Genomic DNA, 27,674 nt, shown 5'->3' with positions numbered 1-27,674 from the left:
CAGATGGTCTTTGGGTTCATCATGCATTCCTCCTCTCCTCGTGTGGAATTTATATAACATGCTTCAAAATGGTTGGGAATGATCAAGTTCGACAAAGGTGCTGCAGTGCCAAACGTCTCTGCATCTGGAGCACAGCAGGAAAATGTACACTTTGTTTGGTGTGCTTGTGCACATTTTATGCACCAACACTTTTAATTCCCTACTCCAGTAACGGATTATGGGATCGTTTAGGTGGACATCATGCGGATGAATACCAGTAAGTGCTTTTTGGGGGGGCATTTTCTCAGGGGTAATGTAGCTCTTGTTAAATAGTTTTTAACCAGAAGAGTATCTCCTGTACAACTGACTTCCAAGAAATGCATTTCTTCATCGGCACAATTTCCTTCCATATACCCAAACTAACCCATAATCCCTCACTTGTACTGGTCAGTCTCCATGTAGTTTCTACAGTGGAGAATTGAAAGAATCCTACACTACCACACTTTTAGAATAAACACTGTTCTCACAATCACTTATGTCCAGAAATTCATGTTCACTCTAAATTTAGGTACCAATACTTCAAATTAGACAGTTATTTGTCATTTTTATTAGTGATGACATCTTGCTATGGCCTGATTGTACAGAAGGAGAGGTGGATGATAATGCTGACGACTTCACGTTTGACAGAACTGTTTGTGTTCACAGTGAAGATTAGGGAAAGGCCCGGATGTCTATCATGAGAAGTACACATCTTTTTAGCATACAACTCTGGACTTATCTCTTAAGTCTTCAATAAAAGCCTCCAATGCTTCTCACTTTGTGCAAAAGCATACATGTACATGTACATAGACTAATAGAGGTGTTGGACCTTACTTTTCATACATAGGTAAAAAGCTGAGGGGTGTTCACTGTGACCTGAGTCTCCCATAATGTTGAACATTCATGTTTTTCCCCTGAATGTTCACAGTAGCAAGAATTCTACTGTTAAAGAAGTCTTAAGTTTTTAATAAAAGGTTACAAAATGAGAAGAGTTCAGTCTATAATCATATTCACGAACCAAGAAGTTGCTTAGCGGAGGTTCTGTACTTTACAAATATTCACATGTTCATTAAATGTTTTTGTAGTTTATAGATCTACAGATCTTTCTAGGCCTTGTTCTGAGCAGCCTCTTTTCGTGTTGCATCTTGTAGAAGTGAAGTATCGACTTCTTCAGCTGGAAGCTGAACATATCGCACAACTGATCCCCTGATAAAACAATTCTTGACTGATAGCTACAAACAAAAATTGTACAACAACCATTAGTACGTAACTTTGATTAGTTTTTTGTGTGTACACTATAATTTCTCCAATATTAGCCTCTCTCTCCCCCCCCCAAAAAAAAGGCCCCTTCCAAAGAATGTGAAGGTCAAATACACCTGTGCAACCCCCTTTCATTTTTACACATTTCTTACTATCTCAATAGACTATGAAAATAATATTCTTTACCATTTACTGTAAATTGCAGCAGCGAAATATTCTGCTAGTGCTTAGAATCCCTTTGTGTTGGCTAATGCCTTCAGACTAAAAAGACACCTGTAACTAATTTACTGTAATCTTACTTTTCCTTCAAGTGACTCTTGATCTAGATAACGTTAAATTCTCCCACTTTTTACAAAGAAACATGAGGCAATTTGGAAGGAGAATCTAGCAGTATATCAGACGTTGCTTAGACTATTTTCCAGGTACCCCTTTAAATGTACTCAGGCGACAAATTCTCAAAAAGTTAAGCCCTATTGATGCTAGATTTAATTAAATACTAACTGTGAAATAACACTAAGCGTCAGCTTGTTCAAAGAAATCTGTACACCACATGACACTTTTGTTGAATCTTACCATATGGGGATACTTGTCTGGGTCAGTTAGACTTATGTCTGTTAACTTAATATTTAGGAACTAGAAAAGAGAAAGAAAAGGAAATCACAAAACAGGTCAACAACAAAACTGTAATATGTAAGAGTGGATGACAAAATTACTCAAAATCCAAGACGTAATACCACCATAGCAAACTTGCCAAAACTTTGCAAAGTTATTCAAAGTTGAGTCAGGTTTTTGCAATGATGAATTTAGTAAAATAAGAAAAGATTGCTAATATTAAAAAATATAAAACATCAAATATAAAAAAATTAAAAATTAAATATAAAAATTATATCAAAAAGAAACACAGAAAAGGTAAGAGACTGGCCTCACAATAATATTGAATGTGGGTGTGATAAATGAACAATAACTTCCTGTCACAAAAATATTTTCTTATTAAACAAATGTCAACTGACATGACTGATATGCTTTGAACGAAGGAATGCAAGAGAAATTATATGCTTGATTATAAAGAGATACAATCAATATGTAGAAGATACTCACTTGGTCAACAGAGTCCAGTGTTCCATGCACACTGTTACAAAACAAATAGTATTGGTTAGTTTGGTGTGTAGAAATCAAGACCAAAGTAACATCCACACACTAAAGAGGCATGCACAAGTGCCATTTGCTGCGAAAAGGTCAGCGGGAGTTCACACCTTTGGGAGGTCATGACACTTCAGTGATTACTCAACTTTTAGTTCAAAAAAATATGTTCCTCAAATAACTTCTGTTCAATTTTTCTGTGTTTGGAAATTGTTAAGAGCAATTCTCCAGGAAAGTGAAGCAAAGTTGGAAATGAAAAATTTTAACCCCCCTTCATTTTTTGTGTGGAGGTAGGTTACCTGGAGGGATGAACAAAAACAGCCATATTTGGATCGGCAGGTGCGTCGTTGCCATGGAAACCGCACTTGATCACGTCGGCCTGAGGTCTATGTTTTGACCTAAAAATTTACTCTTAAATAGTAAAAATAAACGAGTCTGGTTCTCGAGTACATGTGAACCAATTCAAATGAAATTCATACAGATGGTAGAACCACTCTCCCAGTTTATAAAATTTGCCGTTAGAGTATTTTGGGTTCTATAATCAAGAAGACAATGTTCGTATTACTATGTTGCCTGACAGCCATTTTGACAAGAAGGAAAAACAAGCACAACCATATTCGTTATTTTTCCGAAAGTACTCTTTCTACATAAACCAAATTAGCAGCAGGGCTTACATAGATATTGAAGTTAATAAATATTATAAAATCTATTTGGGGAAAATTATATTCTGGCCATGGGTGTTGAAGACATCCGAGGCAAGTTGCAAAAAATTGCAAAATTGGAAATGTTGAGGTCTCCAGTATTTGGTTCAAACAGGCTTTAGATAGAGAATATCAGCTTCAGAGGTTTTCTCATTCATCTTATCTGTTATCTACATTTGATTGATTAGGTTTTGGCCAACGAATTTGATGAAATATTAATTAAAACAAAGCCCACCTTGCAACTTTTGGGAATTTCTTCAGGATGCTTTTGTCGTATAGGATGGGTCTCTCCTCAGTTCGCTCGCTCCATTTTCTTGACCAAATCTTGCACAGACTCTAGCGGAAAGGACAAATCTAACTGCTTAGCCTCGCCGAACATCTACTTTTAGACCAAAGATGATGATGCATTAACCCGAATAAAGAACAGTCGAACAGGTCAAACAGTCGTGTGTCGAGTCTCGAAATAATTCATCAATACAATCCATCCAGGAAGTTAAATAGATACATCAAGATCACAGCTGAGCAAATGCATGCCTGCGACGATTCTGAATAAAGTCTTTGGCATGGCTAAATCGAGCCGTACATTCCGTGGTGCATGGTTGAGAAGCGAAGAAATCGTTGTTTACGACCTGTTTACGACCAAACGTATGTAGACCGGAAATGCGAGTAGCAAAACTGCTGACCGGATGTAGTTTTAAATGCGATATACGCGCTTTTTGTTTGTTTTTTTGTTTTTGTAGCTTCGGCTAATTGTCGCAATGGCATTATCTCTTCTTTAGATATTTTTGGTACAATATATCATTGATAGGGGATAAAAGGACGACTTTTGATCCGCTTTTATGACTGTGTTACAGTGGTGAATAAAGAGGACAAAATAAAAGCGCTTCACTGATCGTTTTATGCAACCACATAAACCGCCCATGTTTCCTGGGTTTGTTTGTTTGTTTGTTTGTGTTTTTTTTTAATTCATTGCTTATTGGATGTTAAGGATGGCCTGCATGTCAGATACGTCGCTGATCTGGGGCATTAGCGTACACATTAGAAGTTACGAAGTTGGAATTTGTGACCCACCTCTCCTCCAGAAATAAATAAGTCCTCTCCAAGCCAATAAATTTTCACATTCAGTACCTAATACCTGCCCAAATTTTGGCATTCTTTCTGTTTATCTACCTATTTATTTATTTATTTATTTTATTTTTTGCTGTTGTTTTTTTTTTTGGTGGGGGGAGGGGTGACCGGACGTAAATTTGTGCCGTCGATAAAAAACACTGTAAGGGAAATTTGCATATCGTCGTGCGAAGGGAAATATCCTGGTCGGGACAATGGAAAGTTGGTCTCTTTCAAATCCCAAAAGGGACGTTTCGGTTTGTGAGTGCAGTGGAAACAATATAAAACTCATTCAATGTCAAAGGGATATTTCCACGCACGTGCAAGCCTACGGACTTAGTATAAACCGTGATGAAATCAGCGACGAAATGGATCTTATTCTTTGCCGTGCAGGTAAATAAATGTAACATTTCACGCGCGAATTTTTCATTCTCTTGTCACGAATAATTTATCATAACTGAATTTGTAATTGCATTTTCACAGTCTAAAGAGCAATCTTTTTTTTTTTTGGGGGGGGGGGGGGTGCGGCTGTTATGATCATGCGTTCAATTTTCACCCAAGCTTCAGTTCAGCTTCATTTCCTTTGTTTTTGTTTTCATTAGGTTATTCTGGTTTTTTTTTTTCCTTTTATTTTTTTTTGGCTTTCTCCACCATTGCCATTGTGAAACAACCCCATTACAAGAGGATATCATTACACATACATCCGGTGTTACATCCCATTACATTGTGTTACATCCGGTCAGCAGTCGTGCTTCTCGGACTTCCGGCCTATGCGTTCAGTTTATTTACCATTCTTGGCTTGTCGACTATCGCAATATCTGACTCGATTTTAGCCAAAGACGTTACTTTGGATTGTTCAAAGGCATGCATTTGCTTTGTACATCCATCTCAACACATTTACTTTACTTCCTGGCTGAATAATATTGATGAATTTAGGTGCTCGACGGCAGAAATCGCAAGCATTACGACCATGTTTTAAACTTTGTCAACTATTCTTTGTCAAGTGTATGCGGGCCACTTGTATCATCATCCCTGGTCTGAAACACAGCAAACTGGATATTCCATGGGAGTAACTGTTAGTCTGCGCTAGATTTGGTCAAAAAGACGGAACGTGCGTGGAAAGAACCACGCGACGAAAGCATCCTGAAGAAATTCCCAAAACCCTCAAGGTAGGTTTTGTATCAATTTATCTTTCATCAAATTTGTTGGCCAAAACCTTATTTACTAAATGTAGGTAGTAGACAAGATGATAAAAGATACTTTTGAAGCTGATTTTCTCTCTCTAAAGCCTGTTTAAGCTAAATACTAGAGCTCTCAAAATTACGAATTTTGCAATGTTTTGCAATTTGTCCCAGGTGTCTTCAGCACCCATGGCCAGAGTATAGTTTTCCCCAAATTGATTTTATCATATTTAGAAACGTCAATATCTATGTAATCTCTGCTGCTAATTTGGTTTATGTGGAAAGAGTACTTTCGGAGAAATAACGAATATCGTTGTGCTTGTTTTTCCTGCTTGTCTAAATGGCTGACAGGGAACATAGTAGGACGAGCATTTTCTTCTTGTTTATAAATCCCAAATTATTGTAACGGCAAATTTTATAAACTGGGAGAGTGGTTCTAACATCTGTATGAATTTCATTTGAATTGCTTCACATGCACCCGAGAACCAGACTCGTTTGCTTTTACTTTTTGAGAGTGGAACTTTTGCTCAAAACATGGTCCCGAGGCCGGCGTCATATAGTGCGGTTACCATGGCAACGATACATCTGCCGATCCAAATATGGTTGTTTTTGTCTATCCCCCAAGGTAACCTACCTACACATAAAAATTGAAGAGGAGTTAAAATTTTTCATTTCCAACTTTGCTTCACTTTCCTGGAGAATTGCTCTTAAATCTACTCGTCAACTTGAAATTAGGCTGAGTTTTCTTTTAATTAAAGTAGCCCTGCATCCGTTGAAATAGCCTCTTAATGCAACCACTACTGGTGTGCTCCCAACAAACACTGGATTTAAATTTAGAGCGAAAGGAAAGAATTATGCAAAGTTTCACTTGGACAACAGGTGGCCACATGCTGAAAGATTAACTCTGATTTATTTAGCATGGGGAAACTGGGAGCATTACTGCTACCCCCTTCCCCACCCCATCTCTCCTGGTTGGGATAGTTACCCCCCCCCCCCCACCCCCTCCACCACCACCCCCAGATACTCCCTTCTACATGGTACCATCCCAAACATCTAGGGAAAGATTTCCGAACTTTTACTTTTAAATACGAACAGTTTTCCAAGGGTCTCCCTTTGGTGTTCGCATTAACCGGATTCTACTGTCCATAATTAATATATGGAGCTGTGCGGAAATCTTGCTATCACATTCAACCTAAATAAAAAGACATCAGTCCAACACATCAGCTGTCACAACTTCACGTGGTACACCATATTTCGTAGCTGTGACAGACAAGAATAATCGAGCTCTTTCAAACACAATACCTGAGGTCGTTTTTCATCTCTACAATAACTTCTTTCCCTACTAAAGACTTGAAAAACGAGTAGAAGAGCTAGAAAGAAAGGTAATATAAGTAAATTTGCATCGATAAAAGCGAATAAAAGACGTCAAAAAGACTACCAAATGCTCACCATTTTGAAAGCTGCAGAATCAAGATGGCGGCAAATTTACCGCTGACCTGTTCTTTATCCCAAGTGGGATCATGGGATATCTGTAGTTACTGCTGTTCACTGCTGTGAAGTTCGGACTGTCATAAGGAGTTTTGATCAAAGTTTTGAGATAATATTCTACCATCATGCAGGCAGTAGACGCTCTGAATAGTGCAGGACCTGTTCAACATTATTTTAGCCCTTACACTTTTAATGGCGGGTAAGTAAAACTACGTTGATGTCGAGTTTTATTCGACGTGGTTGTAAATGAGTCAGCAAAAAGATTTAAGCTTTATACATGTGGCTGATATGATGACTTCCAATCAACAAAATCAGTTTGGCTTCCGTCTTTCAGCCAGTTTTATTTGCCCATTATAAAGTTGTGTTATGGATATTTATCTACTATCACAAAATGGGGACTCCCTGGTTATAAATTGATGCTTGCATGTGATTAATCATCAACTCATGTTACAAATGGTACAGTCTTTTGTCCAGAAATAAGATTAAAAGTAGATGTGTTAACCTGGGGGTATCGCCTGTTCTAAAAGGGCCACAACATTAAGCTTTTTTCATTTGCAAAATGTACCCTTCCACATGCCAGGATGCATTTTCATTTGAATCCCATTCTTAAAACCACCACACTAACAGAAGGCTGGTGTCTTTTGCCAGGCTAAATGGTCAAATTTATGTTACCGTTCAGCCCATTAAAAGAAACATCCATCAGGTGGGAAACTGAAGCAGTGCCAAGATCGTCAAAATCATACAACAAGTATTAAAAGTCTGTGAGCAGTAAGTGCTGGATCACAAAAGTACCAGAACAATGCGCACTTTTGATATTCACACCAAAGATTTTCATTGTAACATATATGGAATGCACCCTGGTCAATATGACATCTATGGAGATGCCGTCTGGTCAGTCAACTTATTGGTAAAAATATGAACCATATTTTACCCAGCTTTTTTTTATTCCTGAGTCTGACATGGAAGTAGGGGTGGGCATCAATGATAACTTGTGAAACATACAAAACTGTATCCCCAAAGCTGTTTCCTTTGAGGTCTGCGACTTGGGGCAATGATGTTGGGAGAGGGAATTTAAGAGACCTTGGTGATATACTTGGTTTGGTTAACATATCATTTTTTTTGTTTCTGTTGCAGTACTATTCTAGCCATTGCAGGAGAAGATTTTGCAGTCATTGCTGCAGATACACGTTTAAGCCAGGGATTTTCTATTCACACCAGAGACAGTCCAAAGAATTACAAATTGTGAGTTAGAAGATTTTTATGAAGGGAATGAAGTAGATAAAAATATTGGGAGAAATTTTATGATAATTGAAAATGTTGAATAGTTTTTCTGAAGAACTAGCTAAAAGGCTATAATTTGCCCTTTTATGAGACCTTCCAAGGAGTAACTTTAACCTGACAAGTTGCAAAATGAATCTCAGAATTAAGTAGCACAGGTTTAAGCATGATTGTAAACTTTGGAAATAAATAATTTATTAATGTGTTCACTGGGTGGACAAAGCTATTCATCACGGTTGTTTTCAAATATTTAGCTTACTAAGATTTGTACAACATTAAAAGATTTAACATTAAACATTTAGCATACTATTCAGAAAAAGATCTTGAAGTTTTGGTGGCACACAGGAAAGTGATTGGAAGATTAGTTGCTTTTCTTAATTTGTCGGCAGAATTATCTAGAATATCTGATATGGCATCTGTTCTTGTTAAACCTTTTTTAGACATGGTCAACTGTTTTAGGGCATCAGATGTCACAAATTCCTTGTATTTGTACAGACTGAGTTTTACAAGCAAATTAGAAATTTTTATGGTTGACTGAATTTATTGATGATAAATTAAATTTTGTTGTACTTTTAGAACCAACTCAACAGTTCTTGGATGTGCTGGTTTCCATGGTGATTGCCTAACACTGACCAAACTTATTACAGCAAGACTTCAGGTATGTTGTAAAATTACTTTGCTCAATATGATTTGGGCAGGGTAAGGTCTCATGAAACACTTACATGGTGCTGTTGGGTTTTGTCTATTTGACATGTATCTCACTTGGAAAGGATAGTAATTTAGGTATTAAGTCAGTATTTGCTTGTTAATAAATTTCTGAAACTTTAATGCATTTGTTTCAGATGTACGAACATGAACATGGAAGCAAAATGAGGTTAGGTTGCGTGTTTTGTGTATTTTCTGTTGATACTTAAAAACTGTCAGTCTCAAAATTGATCTGTATATTAAAATTTACACTCACTTCTGCAAAGAAAAAAAATAGTAATATATAATGATGTATATTTAACCATTTAATGTGATTTTGCTTTCTTAGTTGTCCAGCTATTGCTCAGATGCTGTCCACTGTTTTGTACTACCGTCGATTCTTCCCTTACTATACGTACAACATCCTGGCTGGCTTGGACAATGAAGGTAATTGCTCCTCTACATTCTAGCTCTTCTTCTGATAGCCTTGAATTCTTCCTTCTGGTGCAATGAGTAGAAAGCAGTACTCAAGACGCCCACCTTTATCTATTGTCAGCACCAGGGTGGTATATCAAAACCAAGTCCTGAATTACATCACAAAAAAGCACAATAAAATGAGAGCAATACAGACTTGATATGATATAGAATAACAACATAATAAACTGGATAATAGAACGTGTAATTTAAAGATTGTAATACAGTGCAGTGTAGTTAATAAATGTGAATTCAAAATATTACAAAATAGATGCTGTAAGATATTTTAAACCAATAGAGCACCCCAGTAGTCTTAGTATTGGAGCTAGTGTTGTTGTCTGCCATTGCTATTTCCTTTGGCAAGAAAGTTTGCTTCAATATTGCCTTACTTCTCATAGTTGTGCAAATGGTATCAATGATCCATAGCTTGATTCTCAGTAACTTTTTCATGTAACATTTACATTAAATGGTTATAAATAAAGCCCTCTAAATTGTGCCAGCAGCTGGCAATAGCTTATTGCAACCTGCAGTCAATCACTAATTTGCCCCTCCCCCATCCTTAACAATCACTTAAAATTTTCACTGTCCAGACTTTGCTGAGAGCCACTAAGTTGAGCGCAATATAGTTTGCGAGACTCATGCATGAATTAAACAATGCAATGTACTTGAGAACATTTAAGGACAAATATTTCTCCATCAATTCTTTGTGTTCACTGTTTACTCAACCTAGATTCTTTTTCTAATTCTTAAAACATAAGTACTGCAACAGATGTTGGACGTGAACTTCTTATTTCTGCTACATACTATATTAATAAATTATTATTTCCACCTTGAGCTGTTCTGAACACGATGTAAAAATTGTAAAAATTCAAAATCTGTATTCTCCTTACTCCCACCCCCCCCCCCCAACCAAAAAAAAAAAAAAAAAAAAACAGGCAAAAGTATCCAATAGTAACTTGTGAATATGTTGACAGCCTCTAAGGGTCATCTTATGTGGATCACACATGCCATAGAAATGTTAGTTTATTGATTTGCATCACATATATTCATTTGCCATTTTATGTGTTGTTTTTGTTCTTGTAAGGCAAGGGATGTGTATACAGCTTTGATCCAGTGGGGTCTTATGAAAGAGAAACATACCGAGCTGGCGGCTCTGCATCAGCTCTTCTACAACCACTACTTGACAATCAGGTATGCTGTGCTCATATTGTAATTTATTGATCAAAATTATACGGACACCCATCATCAACTTCTTAACTTCAGTCATCCTTATTAGCCTTTAAACCATGGAGGACAGTGATGTTTCTCCCCACCCACCCCCCCAACCCCACCAAAAAACAACAGTAATTCAATATAAGGAAATTAAAAGCATCAATGCAAACACACTTATGTTATTGATGACCAATTATTGGAATTGGTAATGGCATTCACACTTTGGAGTGGCTGTGTCCATGAAAACTTACATTACCCCAGCTTGGATGTCTTTAGGAAACACAACAGGCCCCGGTTGTTCAAAGAGTGGATAACTCTATCCAGTGGATAAGTCGCTATCCAGCGGATAAAATGTATTGCAATTGGTTGGGGTACATTAATAAATTTTTATCCACTGGATAGCAATGAACAACTGGGGCCAGGTGGTTTAGCAGTTCTGATTTACTACATCAGTAGAGCCTGAGCAGGGCTGTGCTTGCAATGTGAACATTAGAAAACATGAAAAACAGCTGTCGGTGTTATATTTTTGTTCTTTCTCTTCTAGGAATATAATTTAAATAACTAAAGATCAATCAAAAAGCTCTGATTCTTGTTTTGGAAAAAAAATTCATCCTGAAGGGCCATCTTGCACCTTGCTGGTTGTCTGTGTGCCTAAAATGATGCAATTTTAAAAAGTTGACAGATCTAACACCATTCCTATTACTGAACAGTGGGACGATTTGAATAAGCTGAGATGCCAAACACACTGCAGCCTTTTTTTTTTGCTTGTATAATATTTTAATAAGAATCGATATGATTATTGATGATAGTACATTAATAATGATGATTATTTTTTAGATTGGATTTAAGAACCAACAAGGAGTAACAGAAGAGCCTTTGACAAAAGATAAAGCAGTATTCCTGGTCAAAGATGTATTCACCGCCGCAGCTGAGCGAGATATATACACCGGTGACGCAGTTATCATCAGTGTTATCACAAAAGATGGTGTGACAGAAGAACCTTTTCCTCTCAGAAGAGATTAACTTCTCTAGCTTTGTAAACAATCTGCTTTGAATGTTATGCTAGTAAATAAAATAGAAGCATTGTAATCAAAGACTAACTGTTGGTTTCTTAATCAAAGTCACGTGCCAAATGAGAAATAGAGCCACTGAAAGCTGACGAGCATTGACCGGCAGTTGTGAACGGCCTAATGTCTTTCTGGTGGTTAAAAAGATAGTCAGCTTCCCTTCCCTTAAGAGTTGGCTATGCCGCTTGTTTGTAGCTTAACACTGCGTCCATGCATGTGCGAAATGAGAGACTTGAGCAGCGAGCTGGAAGGTCACGGCTTCACTGGCTTATCAGAGGTGAAATATCACTGAACTGGCAAACTTTTTCAGTTAACTTTGAACTCTGAAGGCCCTTCCTCCCACTGGGAAAACTACTAAGGCTCCCTTGTCGGTCACTGAATCCTTGCTTAATTTGTCTAAATTCATCTGGAATTCATCTTTATTGTCTGGTGTAAACGTAGTTATTCTCTCATAGCCTGAACAAATGACTGAATTCAGTTCCCAACTGCCTGGGACTCTTTTATGTTAACAATGAATTTCTGATATCCTTTACCTTGATGAGCAAATTATTGACGTCTTATATTTCACAAGATAGGGTAGCAATGAAATCAAAGTCTGGTTAAAATGGCCAGCCTAAAGTGAGCTGGAGAACGGTATAGAAATAACAATTAACACAAAGATTATTGTGACTCATAGTCCTTCTATAGCGGTATTCTTCAGTCTTTGGCCTATCTGCGCGGCACTGGTAACGAAGCTGGGTTACATTTTATCGTTATGTGAGAGCGGTACCATTTCGGTGAAAGTTAGTACTTCTACATGAAAACGGTAAGGATCGTCGGACGCACCTCCACGTGTGTGCGCTTATCTCACGTTAGTTTGAAGGCGATTTTTTTCTTGTGCATGTTTGTACTTACCGTACGCGTAAGTGTGCTTGAAGCAAAAGATAGAGAAATTTTTCTATCTTTATGCCTGTTTCATAAGTGTTTATATCACAAGAGTAAGCTGGCGTAAGGTTAGCGTGAGATTTCCTCCCAGGATGACCACTAGATCGAGGTTAATTTTACGGTATTGCCCAGTATTTCCGAATTCTCTAACATGCCATGCAGATAGTCAATTTGTATACCTACCCATCATATGGGATCCTTAAAGTATGTCTATGTCAAGTTTGTGAGTGCTAAATTTATTAGATATACTGAGGAGCGCGTGCGTACATGTGTCCTTATGGTATATGGCATAGTCATACAAGGCGTGAACTAAGCTTATGAAAGATATCGAGTGTTGTTCAAAAGTATGAACTGACAGTGTGGGTCTGACCCAGCCACCAAAGGTCATTAATTTGCTCCGCAGAATACTTGTGAGGCATAAAAATCCTAGAGTGTAAGATGTACCCTCCTTCACTGAGTAAAATAAATAACAAAGACAATAGTGTTCAAATTGTTGAATCATATTTTATTATTAATTTTCTGATGAACACGAAACTTATTTTTTGGCTTTCCTGAACATAATAAAAAAAATCTTCTTTTCATTTTACCTTTGTCTACCAGTGTTTACATAATACAGGCGTGGTGTTTGAAGGCTTTTAGTAAAACTAACCTGGTTAAAATGTTTACATCACAAATGGGTTTTAAGCGAGTTTTAGTGAATGCCGTAAAACCATGTAAATGGTACCGCGGGTAGGAATGTGACCGATGACTAAACTTGTACGATAAAACGTAAAGTATAAAACTTTTTCCGTGAAAATGCAATTTTTGACGTACTGTGAATGATCTAACAGTGCGAAAATCAGTTGAAGATGACCTCCAGATCTCTTTACACTGGTAGATACTGTAAATAAACAACGCCTTTTGGTTGTTCCGTTTATTAGAACGTTGCACAAGCTCTTTTTTAAGGATATATGCAGTGACAATCAGTGTAAACCTTCCAGCTCTTACAAAATTTCTCATGCAAAGAATATGTATACAAAACATCAACAATAGCCAGAGCGCGGCCACTGTTTGACCATGCACTTTTCTTGTCTACAAACGAGTATTTACAAAATCATTTAACTCAACTAAACTTTTAAGTTTCATAGTAAAACTTTTACGTTGTAAACATAATACAATAAACAATGTAATTCATATTTTCATTAAGGTGTTATGTGTAAAAAAAAATCTTATTCTTGCTTATTCAGTGGTGTCAACCCAGATATAATATTAACTCTTGCACTTTTTTTACCGATAAGTCACTCTCCTCTAAAAGTAGAGAATACTTTCTGTTTTTTTTTTTTTAATTGTATTCTAGAGACTGAAATGTGACGTTTAAATTGGACCTTTCTCGTCCTTCCAGTAAACCAACAACTTCAATAAGTCAACATACATATCAAACCGAATCATAGGTGAACGTTCATATGGACTCGTAGGCCGAATTAAAGTAGATCAATATAGTGTCAGTTTTATGTTAGGGCGCCGTGTGGAAGCATCAATCTTTTCGACGACCTCTCTCAGTAGTGTGACAAATTGTGTAATCTTAAGTGAATTGGCAGAGGGGCCTGTGTGGAGTCCGCTGTTCCGTCCAAATTTCTTGTCGGTGAGAAACAAAGTCCGCTCAAAGGAGACCGCGAACTATCTGGGATGTCTTCTCTCTGTTCATAGGGAACATATCTCCGCCTAAATGAGATAAAATGTTACACATTAGAAACTTTGATATCCAGAACCAATAATTTTTACTGTCAACACACAATGCCTATATTTTCTGATATATTAGAACAAAAGACTCATAAGAATCATTTTCTGCATATTATAACAGAACACCGCTAAAACTAAGCATCGTTGCGTTTATTTAGCATTCTACTACAAATACTCCACTTTTGTTCCCCCCCCCCCCCCCCCCTATAAACCTTTATTTGTATATTCAGTTACTCATTTATTTCATACTTATAAACCTTAGCGTTCAGTGAGTTATTTCTTTCTCGGCTACAAACCTTGATAAGCTAACACTTAGCTACTTGCAGGTAACAGAATTGATATAAAATATCAGAAAAACTATTTAAAAAGTTGAGTTGAGATGAGTATCAATTTAGCCTCCAATGTGTGGGAAGTGATTATCAATCCCGATCATATCCAGTACAAATAAAATGCTCTCACGTTAACTATGGATTTGTTCTTTAGAAAACTTCCTTAATAATAAGTTGCCATGGAAATTTCACAGGATTTAGTTTCCTTTAAATTAGATGCTTCAAATCATAGTGCAGTACCGTTTTCATTTCTTATTTTAATACCGAGCCAGATTAATATCAAGGAGTACAAAGTGACTGCTTCATGAAAGACTCGAAAATGTCACCTCGCCACTCTATTCAATTCGCAAATGCCAATCTCTGTGCATCGGACATACGTAACATAATGTTACAAGATCGATCTTTCGAATTATTGGCGGTTTCACATTGTTTTACATGAAACAACTTCCCAGTTCACCTACACGTGCGCAGTTGGCATCAACACATGCGCAAATGTTGAGCGTATAATGCGAAACACAAGCTCAGTTGGGCGCTCAAACATGGCGCACGCTCATGCCACAATAGCCATGTTTACTCCCGCCCGGGTCTTACTGCGAGGTATTTTACGGAAGATTAACGTTAATTAGTTGTTTTAGTGGCACGCGACACGAGGATAAACAAACAAGAAACAAAATACCGCTAAAGAATAAACGTGGTTTTTTGCTAAGATTTGAAACGATTTGTTTAGTTTCTCGCACTTTTGAAAAAGACAATTAATAGTTTTCAACACCGCGGTTTTCATAATGACAAAGCAAATGACACGCGTTTCTTTATTAAATTTAACTCGATCCAGAAGTTCATGGCAGAATCCGATATCAGTAAAATCGCTTAATTTTTAAAACATTTTTTTTTTCTGTGGGTAAATCCTTTCTTTGTGAAATGTGGTTTAAACGTTTGAGGCTGTATATGAAATGTTAGGCGTGGTCGATCAAATGTAAGCTACTAAGTAGCACCTAGATTTTTTGTTGAGGCTTTTACAAAGCTGAACAAGATTATTTAACTTTAGAGTATGCGGTTGAAATTCTCAAGTGCAACCATACAAATAAAAGCTACTGTAAAATACTTGCATCTACCTAGAGCTGTATCATTCATGGTACGATGCAAAAAGGAAATTTGAAATTATCTTCCTTGTTTAAATTTCAGGGATTTTGGAAAGACTGAAAGGTTCATATTTACCAAAGCATCTCTCAGATCGAGGTATTGGTTTGAACTCTCATATTTTTTTCTTGTTGGCTAGCGTTTCTCTGACTGAAAATATTACGCAATTTTACTTTTTATTAGGATCAAGCCATGCATTTCATCTTGAGGTTGATACACTAAACCCCCGTCGTTCGTTCTTCAGTAGGGAACTATAAACAAGTTATTGGAGTGGAGCACGAGGCCGGACTGAAAGTAAGGCTTTGTCTTAGAGAAGTTACTAAACAAAGAGAATTCAGCTACACGGCTACTGTTACGAGGAGGTTTATTAATAAACGACCTGGTATCACCCCAATTGTCACCAACGATAAAACTGGAAGCTTTTTTACTCCTTTCAATCCACTTTTCAAAGTGGGATTGAAAAATCAATACTGTCTCTCAAAGATTAGAGTAAGAAGCCCACTGAGCAAAAAATTATCGCCACCCGAGGTTTAATTCCAGGAAAAGGAGTGAAACACAGATTATCATTATGTTCAAGACTGACTTAATTTTTGAAAAGCGTTCTTGAAAAAAGAAATTCTAAAAAACTGCCGCGTGTGTTGTTATAGCAAAATTCATGTTGTCAAACTTCCCTCGGGGGGTCTATTTTTAGGAAAATTAGAGGCAAAAAAATTAAATTAATTTGAATACTATACTCAAAGTCGGAAGAATCTTTGTTCTAAATGAAATAATTATTTTAATATATATTTTTTCAGCAACAATTTTCCTTTGTTTCGAAAATGGAAAATGAGTACATCAAGGGCCGCGCTGGGATTTAATTCAGTTTTACTTTTAAATGACAACGTTTCTCTGGGCCGGATGCCGAATTAGAAAGGACATATTTAAAATGTGCGAAAAAATATTTACCATTATAGAAGTGGTGAACTAATATGTAATGAGCCAGCGAAAACTGTGATTGTATTCACGAAATGATGTGCCACATTGACGACTTCAGTCTGAATTTTAAAACGGCCATTGTCCAGGCTAGATGCGTGTGTGAAGTTAAAATTACTGACTTAAGCAAGGACTGAACCCTGACTGAATGGTAATAATAAAACTGCGTTTCCGCGTGCCTTTAAGTTTTTAAAATAGCGACTGATTTCTCGAACTGACTTGATGGGTCATTCAGTCATTTGAAGAGAAATTTCACACGAGACTATGAAATTGGGATGAACTGAGTACAATATTCCAAATCCGATTTGCTTAGCGTTGATTCTATAAAACTGTAGAAACATTGCGTATATTCGTTCATAATCCTTCGCTGAAGTTTGAAGGATTTAATAGTTTTAAAGCAATATCAATGTTAAGATCTGTGAACAGTCCTGTTTTACCTACTGACTGAACACAACGCTAAATTATGCTGTTACTACTTTATAAAGGTAATCCACTTTTTATCTATTACGCCCATTTTGTTGCCAGGAGAGGTAAAGTCATCATTTGCAGATAACATGGATTTCCTTTCTTACTATTTTTAATGTTGAGTGGATCATCAACAGTGAGAGTGAGATTGTGATTGGTTTGTTTACCAGGGTGGCACGCGACACGAGGAAAAACTAATAAACCTTTATTATGTGAAGAAATTAATCCCCAAATTCTCGCTTTATTCTAAATTTAGCTCTTTGATTATAGATAAACCAGGATTGATATTTGAACATGACAACGAATCTTCTATTCAGTTTGTGAAGAGTACATTATAATTCACCAAGGCCACTGTAAAATAAGACAGTGTATTTTTTTCTCGATCGCGAAAATCTTGATTGAGTGTTACAACTGAGAAGGGCTTACTGAATCACTATTCGGTGACTTCTAACGACGACTCCCATTTCCGTGTCTTTTTTGCTCTTATTCACAATTTTATTCTGTAAAGCCAAGCATTTATCTTATTTCCTTTTGTTTCTTAAGGCGAACTTAAAATAATGGCTTGAGACGGGCACGCGCCACGCGGTGTAAACAAAGAAATCCTTTGTTAAAATTTTGATAGTAAAGTAACTTTAACGGCGAATTTTTAAATTATACTTAACTATAAACTTAGCAGGCATGTAAACAGTCTATCATTACAAAATTTCCCCGATTGTCCACAGTAACACGCGAATACAACGACTTATTTTAATGCTTGACCAAGATCATAAATGACGAAAATAGATTATTCGATTGAGTAATCATGCCTTAGGCCCTCCAGTTTACAAACTCAGCTATTTTTTATAAAGAACCATCCATTACCAAACCTTGCGTTTATTCACACGCATTTGAAATAAAAAGTGAAAACCTCTAAATGACACTTTTCGAAACATTATAGCGCCGAAGCTAACAAATACGAAACGATGGAACAAGACTTGGTTTATCAGAGATGCCGACTTGATATCATGCGGAAAGGTTTGGCGGAGTATAGTTTGTACTGTAAGTATTTCAGCCCATATACACTATAATTTTAATTTTACAAGGTAGTTGAGTCGGTAGTGTTCTACTCTCGGTTAGATTAATGGGTTAAATTTCACGAAAAGCCACAAAAATGTAAATCACTATTCTTTTCAAGTTAAAATTTTTCATGCACGTTAGTTCTGGACAATGTCCCACGTGGCATCGCTGAGGAAAATTCAATAGATTCCACAAAGAAGACTCCTTGGACGGCAAAACAACGAACGACTGTTCTAGTGCACACTCTTCTGCAGGTTCGTTTAATAATAAAAACAATAAAGTTGCATTCTAAACACTTTGCACAGTAAACAAAACCGCGGTGTTGTGTGATTTATCGGTTTAAAAAAGTTTGGCTGCAAGTTCAAAATCACCCGGAACCCTCAGGCACATTGCTGCGAGAGAGAATACGAAATCAAATTAGCCTCCGCGGTCATCTCTCTTTGACACCTCTTTTAAGGTATTTGACACAAATATCGATAATTAATTAGCTGGCTTTGTGTCTGGAGAAGCAAAATACTGTTGTTATTGACCTGGAGTGCTCTTTGTCGTGAGTGCTCTCAAGCAATGGTCAGCTCTGTGCACCTAGAATTAATTTGAAGCTCAGGAATGAATAACGTCATTTCAAAACTGTAATAACCCCTGAAACAGATCCGGTTTTTGCGACAAGGTAAGAATATTTCAGAACGGATCAGCTTAACTCTAAGCAACTCCTGGAACAGACTGTAAAAATAATTCGCGCAGGCGTTAATCGGGCTGAAGCCTGGAGATTCCCTTCAACAAATTTAATTGGCCCGTTTTTGTCTTAATTTCTTTTCCTCTCTGTTGAGCGTCTAATTCCTCGTGGATGTTTCCTGATATCGCTTTGACACAGTGAAATAACTGGGCGAAATATAGTTTAAACGTGTCTTATAGCGCTGATAAAAAGAAAAAAAAAAAAAAAACGTGGACAATACTTAACACCAGTTTCAAGTATTCAACAAAAAACCAGAAAATGGATTAAAAGAAGAGCATTTAAAGGGAGTGTTAGGAACCAACGATAATTTTGCCTGAACCTTTGCAGCTACAACGCTCTACACCACGTGGCTTATTCAAAAAGGATTATATTATAAGTTGAAAGGCTAAGGAGTATAAAAAACCACTCAATGTGAAAATGAAAGATGACCTCAAGAAATGTCCCACGAAACATGATATGATTCTTAAAAGCTTTTACGTTCTTGTCTCTCACTTTGAAGTTTTGAGTTTCATAATGTCGTTCACAATAAAAGAAATCTTTCGAGAATAACAATGCGTAACATACCGATCATTGTGTATTATAGTTATTTCTTGTCTTTTAATCAGTTCAATTGGATTTGAAAAAGTTTTCAAATGTGTATGCAAACTAAGGGTAGTTCAGTTTGAGGCTACATACTGTACACGCGAATGTTTAAAAGCTGTACACACAAAGTATCAAAAAAGTTCAGGGAAAACACCGATACATTGTAAAATTCAAGAAGTATATTTTTTCCTTCAATGTCATGCCGATGTACACGTTTCGAAAGGTAAGAGTTTTCTATATACATCAGACTTGCATATTCCCCGGCCCTGAAGGACGACTCATTAAACTTTTCTTCCAGTCTGTTAGAATCACCTTGCAAATGTTACCGATATTTATCACATTCCTGGTTAGATCCCCGCACATTTTTCAGTGGTAGGCAATGCAATGTCGTCGCTATTTTCTTTTTATTATCGAAAAGAAAAATCACTTAACCGTTGACTGAAGACTAAACCAGTGGTCATTGATGTTCGATTGCGAAACGTGTGTGAGCAAAGTGCATGGCCGAACAGAGGAGCCGTAGCTTGTCTTTGTAATATTCATTTTTGTTTAAATGAATTGTACGTGATGTAATGATTCATTTTTGGTATACACTCAGGTTAGTCTCAGGTTGTCTGAATGTCAAATAACTTACATTGTTTCATTGTTAATTAAATTGAAATCAAATAAACTTCGTGTTCTTTCCATAATGGATGGCAATATTTTCAAATTCAACATAAACCTTAAAACTATAAGAAGAACATTTCGCTAAGTTTTGCATACGTGTAACATGATGATAAATTTACTGAAAATATGTCGTTGCAGGTCGTAATGAACCGTATAACTTTTTGTTTTGCTTAATTAGCGACCTCAAAGATCTCGTTTTGTGTGGATTTGACTTACGGCTAATTTACAGTTTCCTCGTATTGTTTAAAAACTTATGCATCTAGTCTTTACTCTGTTATCGATCGAGTCAATTTTAGAGATCAAAGATTTCTTTACTGAATACATCTTGGTTATCTTGTATGTATATTTAAAGATAAAAATGCAAACACATTTGTCGAATTTGCGATCTTGTCGATAATGTTAGTTTGAAGCGGTGCAAATGTCAATTTAGTACGATGCCACCTGCCGTCAGCGACAAGACTTTATCGGAAACGTCATGAAATATTTAATGCTTATTCACCTTGATCCTTTGTCTCTGAATCCTTTGGCAAAGGGATTATGATCAATTTTCATCTGAATCAGCTGAAAAAAACAACAACAACCAAACAAGAATTATTTCAACTGAATATCAGTTTTGTAACAATTTCAAACTATTTATGGACGGGGATGAAGACTGGTTTGAAATGGCGGGTTTGGGGGCACACCCCGCTACTCATCCATGCACAGATATTGCCACAAGTCGAGGACTCGACAAGATGCGAAGTAGTGTTTGAAGTTTTGTTATTCAATTCCACACAATATATAGCTTGTTGAAATTAGTGACATTATTGAGTGGCTTTCAAAATTATATTGGAGAAGCAAGGTTTTTGTTTATGATCCCTTATTTGCTACAGATATATCCACTGATATATAGCTTTAATGCCAAGAATGTGACGGCTTATGTATTGAATCCAACAAGTCATACGAACTATGATTAAATTTATGTTTTCCTACAATAATAATTGAACCTCGGAAGAGCTGTATCTTGAATTTTAACTCATTTGAATTCTATGCGTTATTACTGATTATTTTCATACCTCTTCATTTTGATAGGTAGTGACAGCAATAAATGTGGTTTCAGGAAATACATATGTCGAGCAAGACACCTTAACACCTTCCTCTGTTTCTTCCACCACGTGAATCCTTGGTTGGTACTTTCTGTTTGGACTTAGATGAAGCTACAAAGATAATTTAACACAGATGGAGCTTAGCCGAAGAGATACGCAAGTTGATTAAAGTTTATCGCTTGTAGGATGCAAATCGCGAAACGTTTTGAATTTGCGTTGAATGAATGATAATTTTGCTTTCAAGACTTCCCCAGTTTAGCTGTATGTACATAGAAATAAATCCATAAGAATTTAATTTGAACTTTTACATCGTCCATTTATCAATCCTAGCTGGCATTAATTTGGAAGTTCTCGTTTATTCAAAGATAGTCACAATGGTATTTTATTCCTGTGGTCGCAATTTTCTTGTTAGTATCGACGCAATTTTTCGGTGTTGTACGGTCATCCAGAGAGAATCTGCAAACAAATATGAAAATATTCAAACTGCATTCTGAGAAACTTCTAAAACAAAAGCCAGTGAAAATTACAAAATTCCTAAACAGCATCAATCCTGCTTTTTGGTAATTTATTGTTCAAAATTTAGGTTTTTTCAACTTCAAAATTTTCTTCCCTTCCGTTTGCTGAGCAATGATTGAGAAATCTTTTAGCTGGTCGTTTAACATTGCAACAGAAAGCATATGAAAGGAACACGAGGAAGTAAGTGAATACAACAGACAATGAAAGCGACTAATGAATAAATTATGAGCTCGGTCAGTTGGGAAATTACAAAATTCGCCAACTCGCTATCGCAAAAAAATCCCTTAATTCTACATGACAACTCTTGTGGCTTTCTACACGGGGAGAAATCACCCCGCAGTAACTTAGAACTATCTTATTTCCTTGATCCGTTGGTTTTTGAAAATGAAAAACAGCTGGAAATGAAGCCATAATACTGCGCGTGTGTTCGTCAGAAATTATGATCCTAAACAACACATGCGCACTGAGACTCCTTCCCGTCATTCTTTCATTTTTTGGTTGTTCGTGAAAGGAAGGCGTATGTATACATTCTTGCAAACGTTCTCTTTATCTAAAGTTTTCTGTTTCAAAAACCCATGAGTCGCAAATAAATTGATTTACTCGAGAAAAACATCAAAACACAAGATTTCCTTCAAGTTTAATTAAATCTCGTGCTTTAATTAGCTATGTTTAGATGAAATCGTTGAATTGTCTTACCTCGCCATCTTTGAATGGGCCGACTCGCCGGTTTGTAAGGCGAACCTTCTTGAAGTCCACGCCATTTTTCATCCAATACAAACCAGTATGTGCTACCTCGTCAGCTTGGTAAGACTGGATATAAGGCAAGGCGTGCATCTCACTGGCCATTCCATTGACTTGCCACATATTGTTGACAAACGTGTAAGCGTAGCCATCGACGGGTACGATATCAACATGGACGGAGTAGTAACGTCTGGGATCCATGCCAAGAAACGACAAGGCAAGAGTTGGGAACATTCGCCTGCAAGAAATTAATCATTTTAGCATCAGATAAGTTGGAGTGAATAGATAAGGTGTCAGCTCGGTGGTACTTGCTGCTTAATAAACAATCTAAGTGTATTCACCGCAATGCTCTCAAAGCAGGTGACAGGAGTTTACATAATCAAAGCCTTCTGGTGATGTATGTTGATTATAGACTGCGACAAACAACAAATGAAACGTGTTTAGCCTGACCGTGAGTACCCTTACTACTAAAGTGGAGGCAAATCCCCTTCTATGGTATGAGTGCGCAGGCATTCCGGATCCCCGTGCTCCATAGATGGACTTGTCGAATAGTAAGACACACGAACTACAAAGCATATGAACCACAAAGCTTTCCAGATAAGGTAATCTAGTGGGCACATGCTAGGTGATCACTGTCATATGTCTAAATGATCTCCTCTCTCATTAGCAGAAGCAAAACATCGTTCATTATTTTGGGAGCCGCAAACAATAAGACACACCCTTACTAGCAGGGCACGTGCGAAACACAATCTAGTCAAACCCTAAGTGGTTGTTTACTTTCCTCACCCCATATGCCTGTCAGCCTTTGTGGTTTTGTTGCTATCTGCACCTCCCCCCCTCCTACGCTGTGCAGATTGAAGATTGAGGACAACAAACAAGGTTTGTCTTGAAAACACTGTTTATCAAAACGAAGATGTTACTAATAACATTCCTGCGATGCGGGCAGTCTGCGATTTCATTAGTGCGGCGTTTCGACGTCTTGTTTAGAAACTGAGATACAGTATGGTTAAAACAAGACAAAACATAAGCTTTCAACAATAAAACTTTCATCTAAACAAAGATATTCGCTATGCCTCCAAATTACTGAGTTTCCTCCGTGTCACTTATGTCCCCAGCACATACAAAGTTGTCCTTCTCTTTCAAGCCCTACCATGACGCAAGCAGTTTGATGTTATAATCTTTTCAGGCTCAGATCTTCACTCTAAAGTTCTAGTTGCTATCTTGATTCCCTAGGGCAATGTTTGGCGTATCAGTCCGCCTTGGCGATGATTCAGAAGTCATGTTAAACATATGATTGATCAAAGAGGACGTGTCACCGAATTACTTTTTGAAGATATTCAGTGCTCCGCAAGATAAGCGATCAAAAAGGTCTTTGTGCCCACATGTGAATAATACTTATCTTCATTATATCTGAGTATTTTTTGCATATTAAAAGTAACTAGCCTGAATTTTAATAACACTACACCTGGAACTGATAATAGTAATCTCTAAAAGCTTCAAGATATGTGAAATCTTAGTAAGGGCCCTTAACTGAGCCAGTTTCAAAACATCGTGAATGACACGATTAACTGAAAGGGTGCCATGGATTAATGATCTCCCGCGATATTTTTCTAAAAGCTTAATCTGTCTCTGAATGTAAAATATAGTTTGAATGTATACTGTTAATAAACCCTTATTTTTGTTTTAGAAAACGGGGGTTATTTAGTTTTGATGAAGTGCGAAATCTTATTAATGTATTCACGCTATATTCACACCAAAAGATCTTTTCAATTGTCTAGTTAAAGAACAAAGTTGATGCTGCAGAAAGTTAAGATTTTCGCACACAAAGTCATATTTCAAAAGAGTTTAATTGCACGTAATGAACACAGTATTCGCTAGGACCAATTTGATCTTTACGCCTAAAAACAATTGAATTGTGATAAAGTAAGAACCTTGTATCAAAGGCACATGTAAAAAAAAAACCGCGCAAAAGAGATTCGCTTTGTTACATGGGTGTTTCATGAAAAAAGAAAATAGAACTCTAGTGGCACGCGACCACAATCTTAACTCTCAAAAGCGCGCGTGGATATGAAACAAAATCCTTGAACGTGACGTCACTAACTTGTCAGACATGCAAGTCCATAAGAAAACTGACACAAAATAACTTAGGAGCTAAACGGATAAAATTATTTTTCATACCTCTGGAAAGAATTAGCCGGGTCGGATGTTTTGTGCAATTATCGAAACGCGAATTAAGAAAACCGACCTACCCGCAGCGAAAATAATCGCTCTCTGAATTAAATGCAAAAAGACAATAAGTTAGTTTCACTTTACATTTTCAAAGACGAGCGAGGCCAATTTCAACAATGTCGAATTTGGATAGTGATATGAAAAGGTCGTTGTGTTTATAAAGCTTTCTGGTAGCCGTATTTTTTTGTTCGTATAAATTTTGTTAATTCAAGACGGCAAGTTGTTTCACACGAGCGGTTAAAGAATTTACACCAAAACCACTGAACTTTTACTCCGTTGAAAACAGGAATCTCAAAGCTTTTGCTATTCAATACAAAGAAAACTGAACAAGAATGTTTAGGGTTAATTTTGTCTTTAAATGAAAATTTACACCCGTCTTGTCGGAGTAAAATTTAGTAAAATGTGGCGGAATGCCTTCCCAATTTAATAAAATTTTATTTCGGCTAATTTGGATAATTTTCACGGCTGCCTCAAGAAACATGTAATAAAGCGCCTTGTCAGATTCTTTTTTCATAACAAGTGGCTCTACAATTGAATTTAAAGTGACTTTTGAAGAAGTCGCATTTCGAAAGTGTTTCCCTTAACATGTTTGCATTAACGCGAAACAATGACTCTTACAAAAGAAAACACGGTTTTGCAAGTTAGGAGAATTTCACTTACCTTCCCGTACGAGTAATGACCATTTCTGTACCGCAAGCATAGAATTTCCACCACAGATCACTTTGCTGCATCGCCACTTGTACCTCGCGTTGAACGTCCAAAAGTCTCACTTGTGGAGTGCAGTATGCAGATGAATTCTTTAAAGTGTCTAGATTTCTCACCAGGTCGTAACATGCCGCGAACTCATGCAGGGGATCATAGATAGAACCGCTTCTTCCAGCTTCACGTTTGATACCGTCAGCGCATTTATCTCCTCTTGAATGTTCCGTATTTAAAATGTTCTGGATGGAATAGTATTCGCAAGTCTCCCTTGAAGGCGCGCACAATTTAACCTTGGGAGTTGATCCATTTTCCTGGCAGCCGTTCCAACACTTTCTCCTTTCTCCGTGATCCATTAAAGGTGGATTAAGCTCACTTGTCTTTCCAGTGTTGGAATTTTCATTAAGATCTTTGGTCAGCAAGCTGGCGATAGAGAAAGCCGCAGCTTTGGGCGAAAGATTCTCTGTCTCTTCTCCTTGCAGGCTCATGGTTTTGGTCGCGTTCAGCGCTCAGTTGCTTTCTTAGTTGCGCGCAAACTCCAGAAGTCACGGACGGACGCGGTGGGTTTATAACAAGTATCACCTTTTACCGCTCTTTCGCTAACACTGGCTCAAAATAAAAACTAGCCCGCTTTTGTGAGACGTGTAAATTGATTGGCTAGTGGCATAAACAATCGCCTTAATTGATCTCCGAGACATCAAGTTTATACAAAACTGCTTTGAAGTGACAAAGGTGTCACCCTAACAATTCTCTGTTGGGCGTTAATTGCTTGGAAAGTCTGCATTCAGAGGCTTCTGATTGGGCGGGCCGGCTTAGCGCAGGGCAATAAGCGCAAAAGATTTTTCCTGTGGTATTGGCAGGTGTAAAGCGTTGGGTTTTTTGGTTTTGTGTCTTATCGCTTAGTATTAATACTAGCCAATTAAAACTTTTTTAAACTGATGATGACGCAGCTGATTCAGGGCAGATAAAGCGACTGCAACAAAGAAATGCTGCGGGCGCAAAAGTTAGGGAAGCCGTCCATGTTATTAACATCAATGACTGCGTTGTGGATAGTTCTTGCATGCTAAAAGAAGCGTGAGAAGCACAATGGATGAGAATCGTAACACGCTAACTCGAAACCAGCTTTGCACGCAAATAAACACGTCGGCAACTCGGCAAGGAAATACAATTGTTTAATTTAAAACCTTGATCATCCATTTGCTGTCAAGAAAATATCCCTAGTGACTACATTTTGTAAGTGGAGGAATTAAATCAATGAAATTAAAACCGGCGTTTTGATGTTATGTGCCAATCAGCACTCTGGTTATTTAGCGCGGACAAACTTTTATTTCGGCTTTCTGCGTGTTTTGAAACAATACTAGGTCACACTCAATCTGTTTTGTAAATTGCCAAATCAATAATGATCTTATTAATCTATGAGGTTTAATCTACTTTTTCGACTTTCGAGAAGGAGGATTTATACAACTAGACCTACTCAAAAATACTCTACGAAATTTGTCTTTCAGTTCCATTGAAAAATTTGTTGATGCAGTTTTATCCAAGTATTTCCACAGTGAGTTACGCGTCCTAAGAACTTGCGAACATTAAGTTTAACACAATTTTTCTTAGGTTATTAATGAGTTCAATAGGACTCGTGAAATTTATGGCCGCGGAAACGAAATAAAACAATAGGTGCGACATTAAGATATTACCCTTTGGGAATAAAGGACGGCAAATACAAACTTGCCAAAAACAGTGATTATCGCGCGACCTGTGAAGAAAAATTATTTATTTGACTTCAAGAAGGATCACTCGCGAGAATGTTTTTTTTGTGTGTGGGCGAGTCGCGAGGAAGTTGAAGAAAACTGGATGGCAAAAAGTGAACTTTATACTGTTATTATTTGTCGCGCGGGGCCTTGCTGAATGCTAGAGATTTTTACACGGCCTGAGCGAGTATTCCGAAAGACATGAACACACGAAAAAAATTGTCTGCTACGGAGACTGGGTACTTAATAAGTAATGAAATGATTAAACGAGCTTCTTTCCCTCTTAAATTGTAGTTTCAGTTTTGACAAAAAAAAATGTTATGAGCAAAATTTCATTGCTGTTGATACTAATCAAAGAGCTATCTCCCCTGAGTGGACAGAAAGTGAATCGAGAACACATGAAACTGATGTTATGCAGCACTGGTTATGGAACCCTGCGAGGCTGACAAGAGAATTTAACTAGAATTTA

The 27,674-nt window shown here is 37.2% G+C and overlaps 3 protein-coding genes across 3 annotated transcripts; 1 reads left to right on the top strand and 2 right to left on the bottom strand.

Moving 5' to 3' along the window:
• Positions 1–561: 561 nt before the first annotated feature.
• On the bottom strand, positions 562–6,903 carry LOC146484069 (U6 snRNA-associated Sm-like protein LSm2). The gene is made up of 5 exons (XM_085105375.1): positions 6,857–6,903; positions 6,710–6,777; positions 2,377–2,407; positions 1,852–1,911; positions 562–1,250 (listed from the first exon to the last, which is right to left on the bottom strand). The coding sequence occupies exons 1-5, from the start codon at positions 6,857–6,859 to the stop codon at positions 1,125–1,127; spliced, it is 288 nt and encodes a 95-aa protein (XP_084961501.1). The 5' UTR covers positions 6,860–6,903; the 3' UTR covers positions 562–1,124.
• A 25-nt stretch (positions 6,904–6,928) lies between these two features.
• LOC146484068 (proteasome subunit beta type-1-B-like) lies at positions 6,929–11,637 on the top strand. Its single transcript, XM_085105374.1, has 7 exons — positions 6,929–7,094; positions 8,030–8,137; positions 8,750–8,831; positions 9,016–9,047; positions 9,207–9,304; positions 10,416–10,522; positions 11,381–11,637. The coding sequence occupies exons 1-7, from the start codon at positions 7,021–7,023 to the stop codon at positions 11,564–11,566; spliced, it is 687 nt and encodes a 228-aa protein (XP_084961500.1). The 5' UTR covers positions 6,929–7,020; the 3' UTR covers positions 11,567–11,637.
• Positions 11,638–12,690: 1,053 nt separating this feature from the next.
• Positions 12,691–25,960, bottom strand: LOC146484067 (T-box transcription factor TBX4-like). The gene is made up of 5 exons (XM_085105114.1): positions 25,422–25,960; positions 22,488–22,770; positions 21,246–21,386; positions 20,690–20,751; positions 12,691–14,235 (listed from the first exon to the last, which is right to left on the bottom strand). Exons 1-5 carry the CDS (start codon positions 25,946–25,948, stop codon positions 14,070–14,072), a joined length of 1,179 nt encoding a protein of 392 aa, XP_084961240.1. The 5' UTR covers positions 25,949–25,960; the 3' UTR covers positions 12,691–14,069.
• Positions 25,961–27,674: the final 1,714 nt, after the last annotated feature.

Source organism: Pavona decussata, unplaced genomic scaffold (assembly GCF_977016875.1).
Source record: "Pavona decussata unplaced genomic scaffold, jaPavDecu1.1 SCAFFOLD_37, whole genome shotgun sequence".
Lineage (NCBI taxonomy): Eukaryota > Metazoa > Cnidaria > Anthozoa > Scleractinia > Agariciidae > Pavona > Pavona decussata.
This window is presented reverse-complemented; position numbering and strand designations above follow the sequence as displayed.

Excerpts from the sequence above, each read along its gene's own strand:
- LOC146484067 (XM_085105114.1), bottom strand. The coding sequence starts at position 25,948 with ATGAGCCTGCAAGGAGAAGAGACAGAGAATCTTTCGCCCAAAGCTGCG. Across the intron at positions 21,387-22,487 it reads GCCCATTCAAAGATGGCGAG|CTTCATCTAAGTCCAAACAG; the intron begins GTAAGACAATTC and ends TTATCTTTGTAG. Across the intron at positions 14,236-20,689 it reads TTCAGAGACAAAGGATCAAG|GCGGAGATATGTTCCCTATG; the intron begins GTGAATAAGCAT and ends TATCTCATTTAG.
- LOC146484068 (XM_085105374.1), top strand. The coding sequence starts at position 7,021 with ATGCAGGCAGTAGACGCTCTGAATAGTGCAGGACCTGTTCAACATTAT. Across the intron at positions 7,095-8,029 it reads CCTTACACTTTTAATGGCGG|TACTATTCTAGCCATTGCAG; the intron begins GTAAGTAAAACT and ends TTTCTGTTGCAG. Across the intron at positions 8,832-9,015 it reads TTATTACAGCAAGACTTCAG|ATGTACGAACATGAACATGG; the intron begins GTATGTTGTAAA and ends CATTTGTTTCAG.
- LOC146484069 (XM_085105375.1), bottom strand. Across the intron at positions 2,408-6,709 it reads GAGATGAAAAACGACCTCAG|TGTGCATGGAACACTGGACT; the intron begins GTATTGTGTTTG and ends GTTTTGTAACAG. Across the intron at positions 1,251-1,851 it reads CAGACAAGTATCCCCATATG|CTATCAGTCAAGAATTGTTT; the intron begins GTAAGATTCAAC and ends TTTTGTTTGTAG.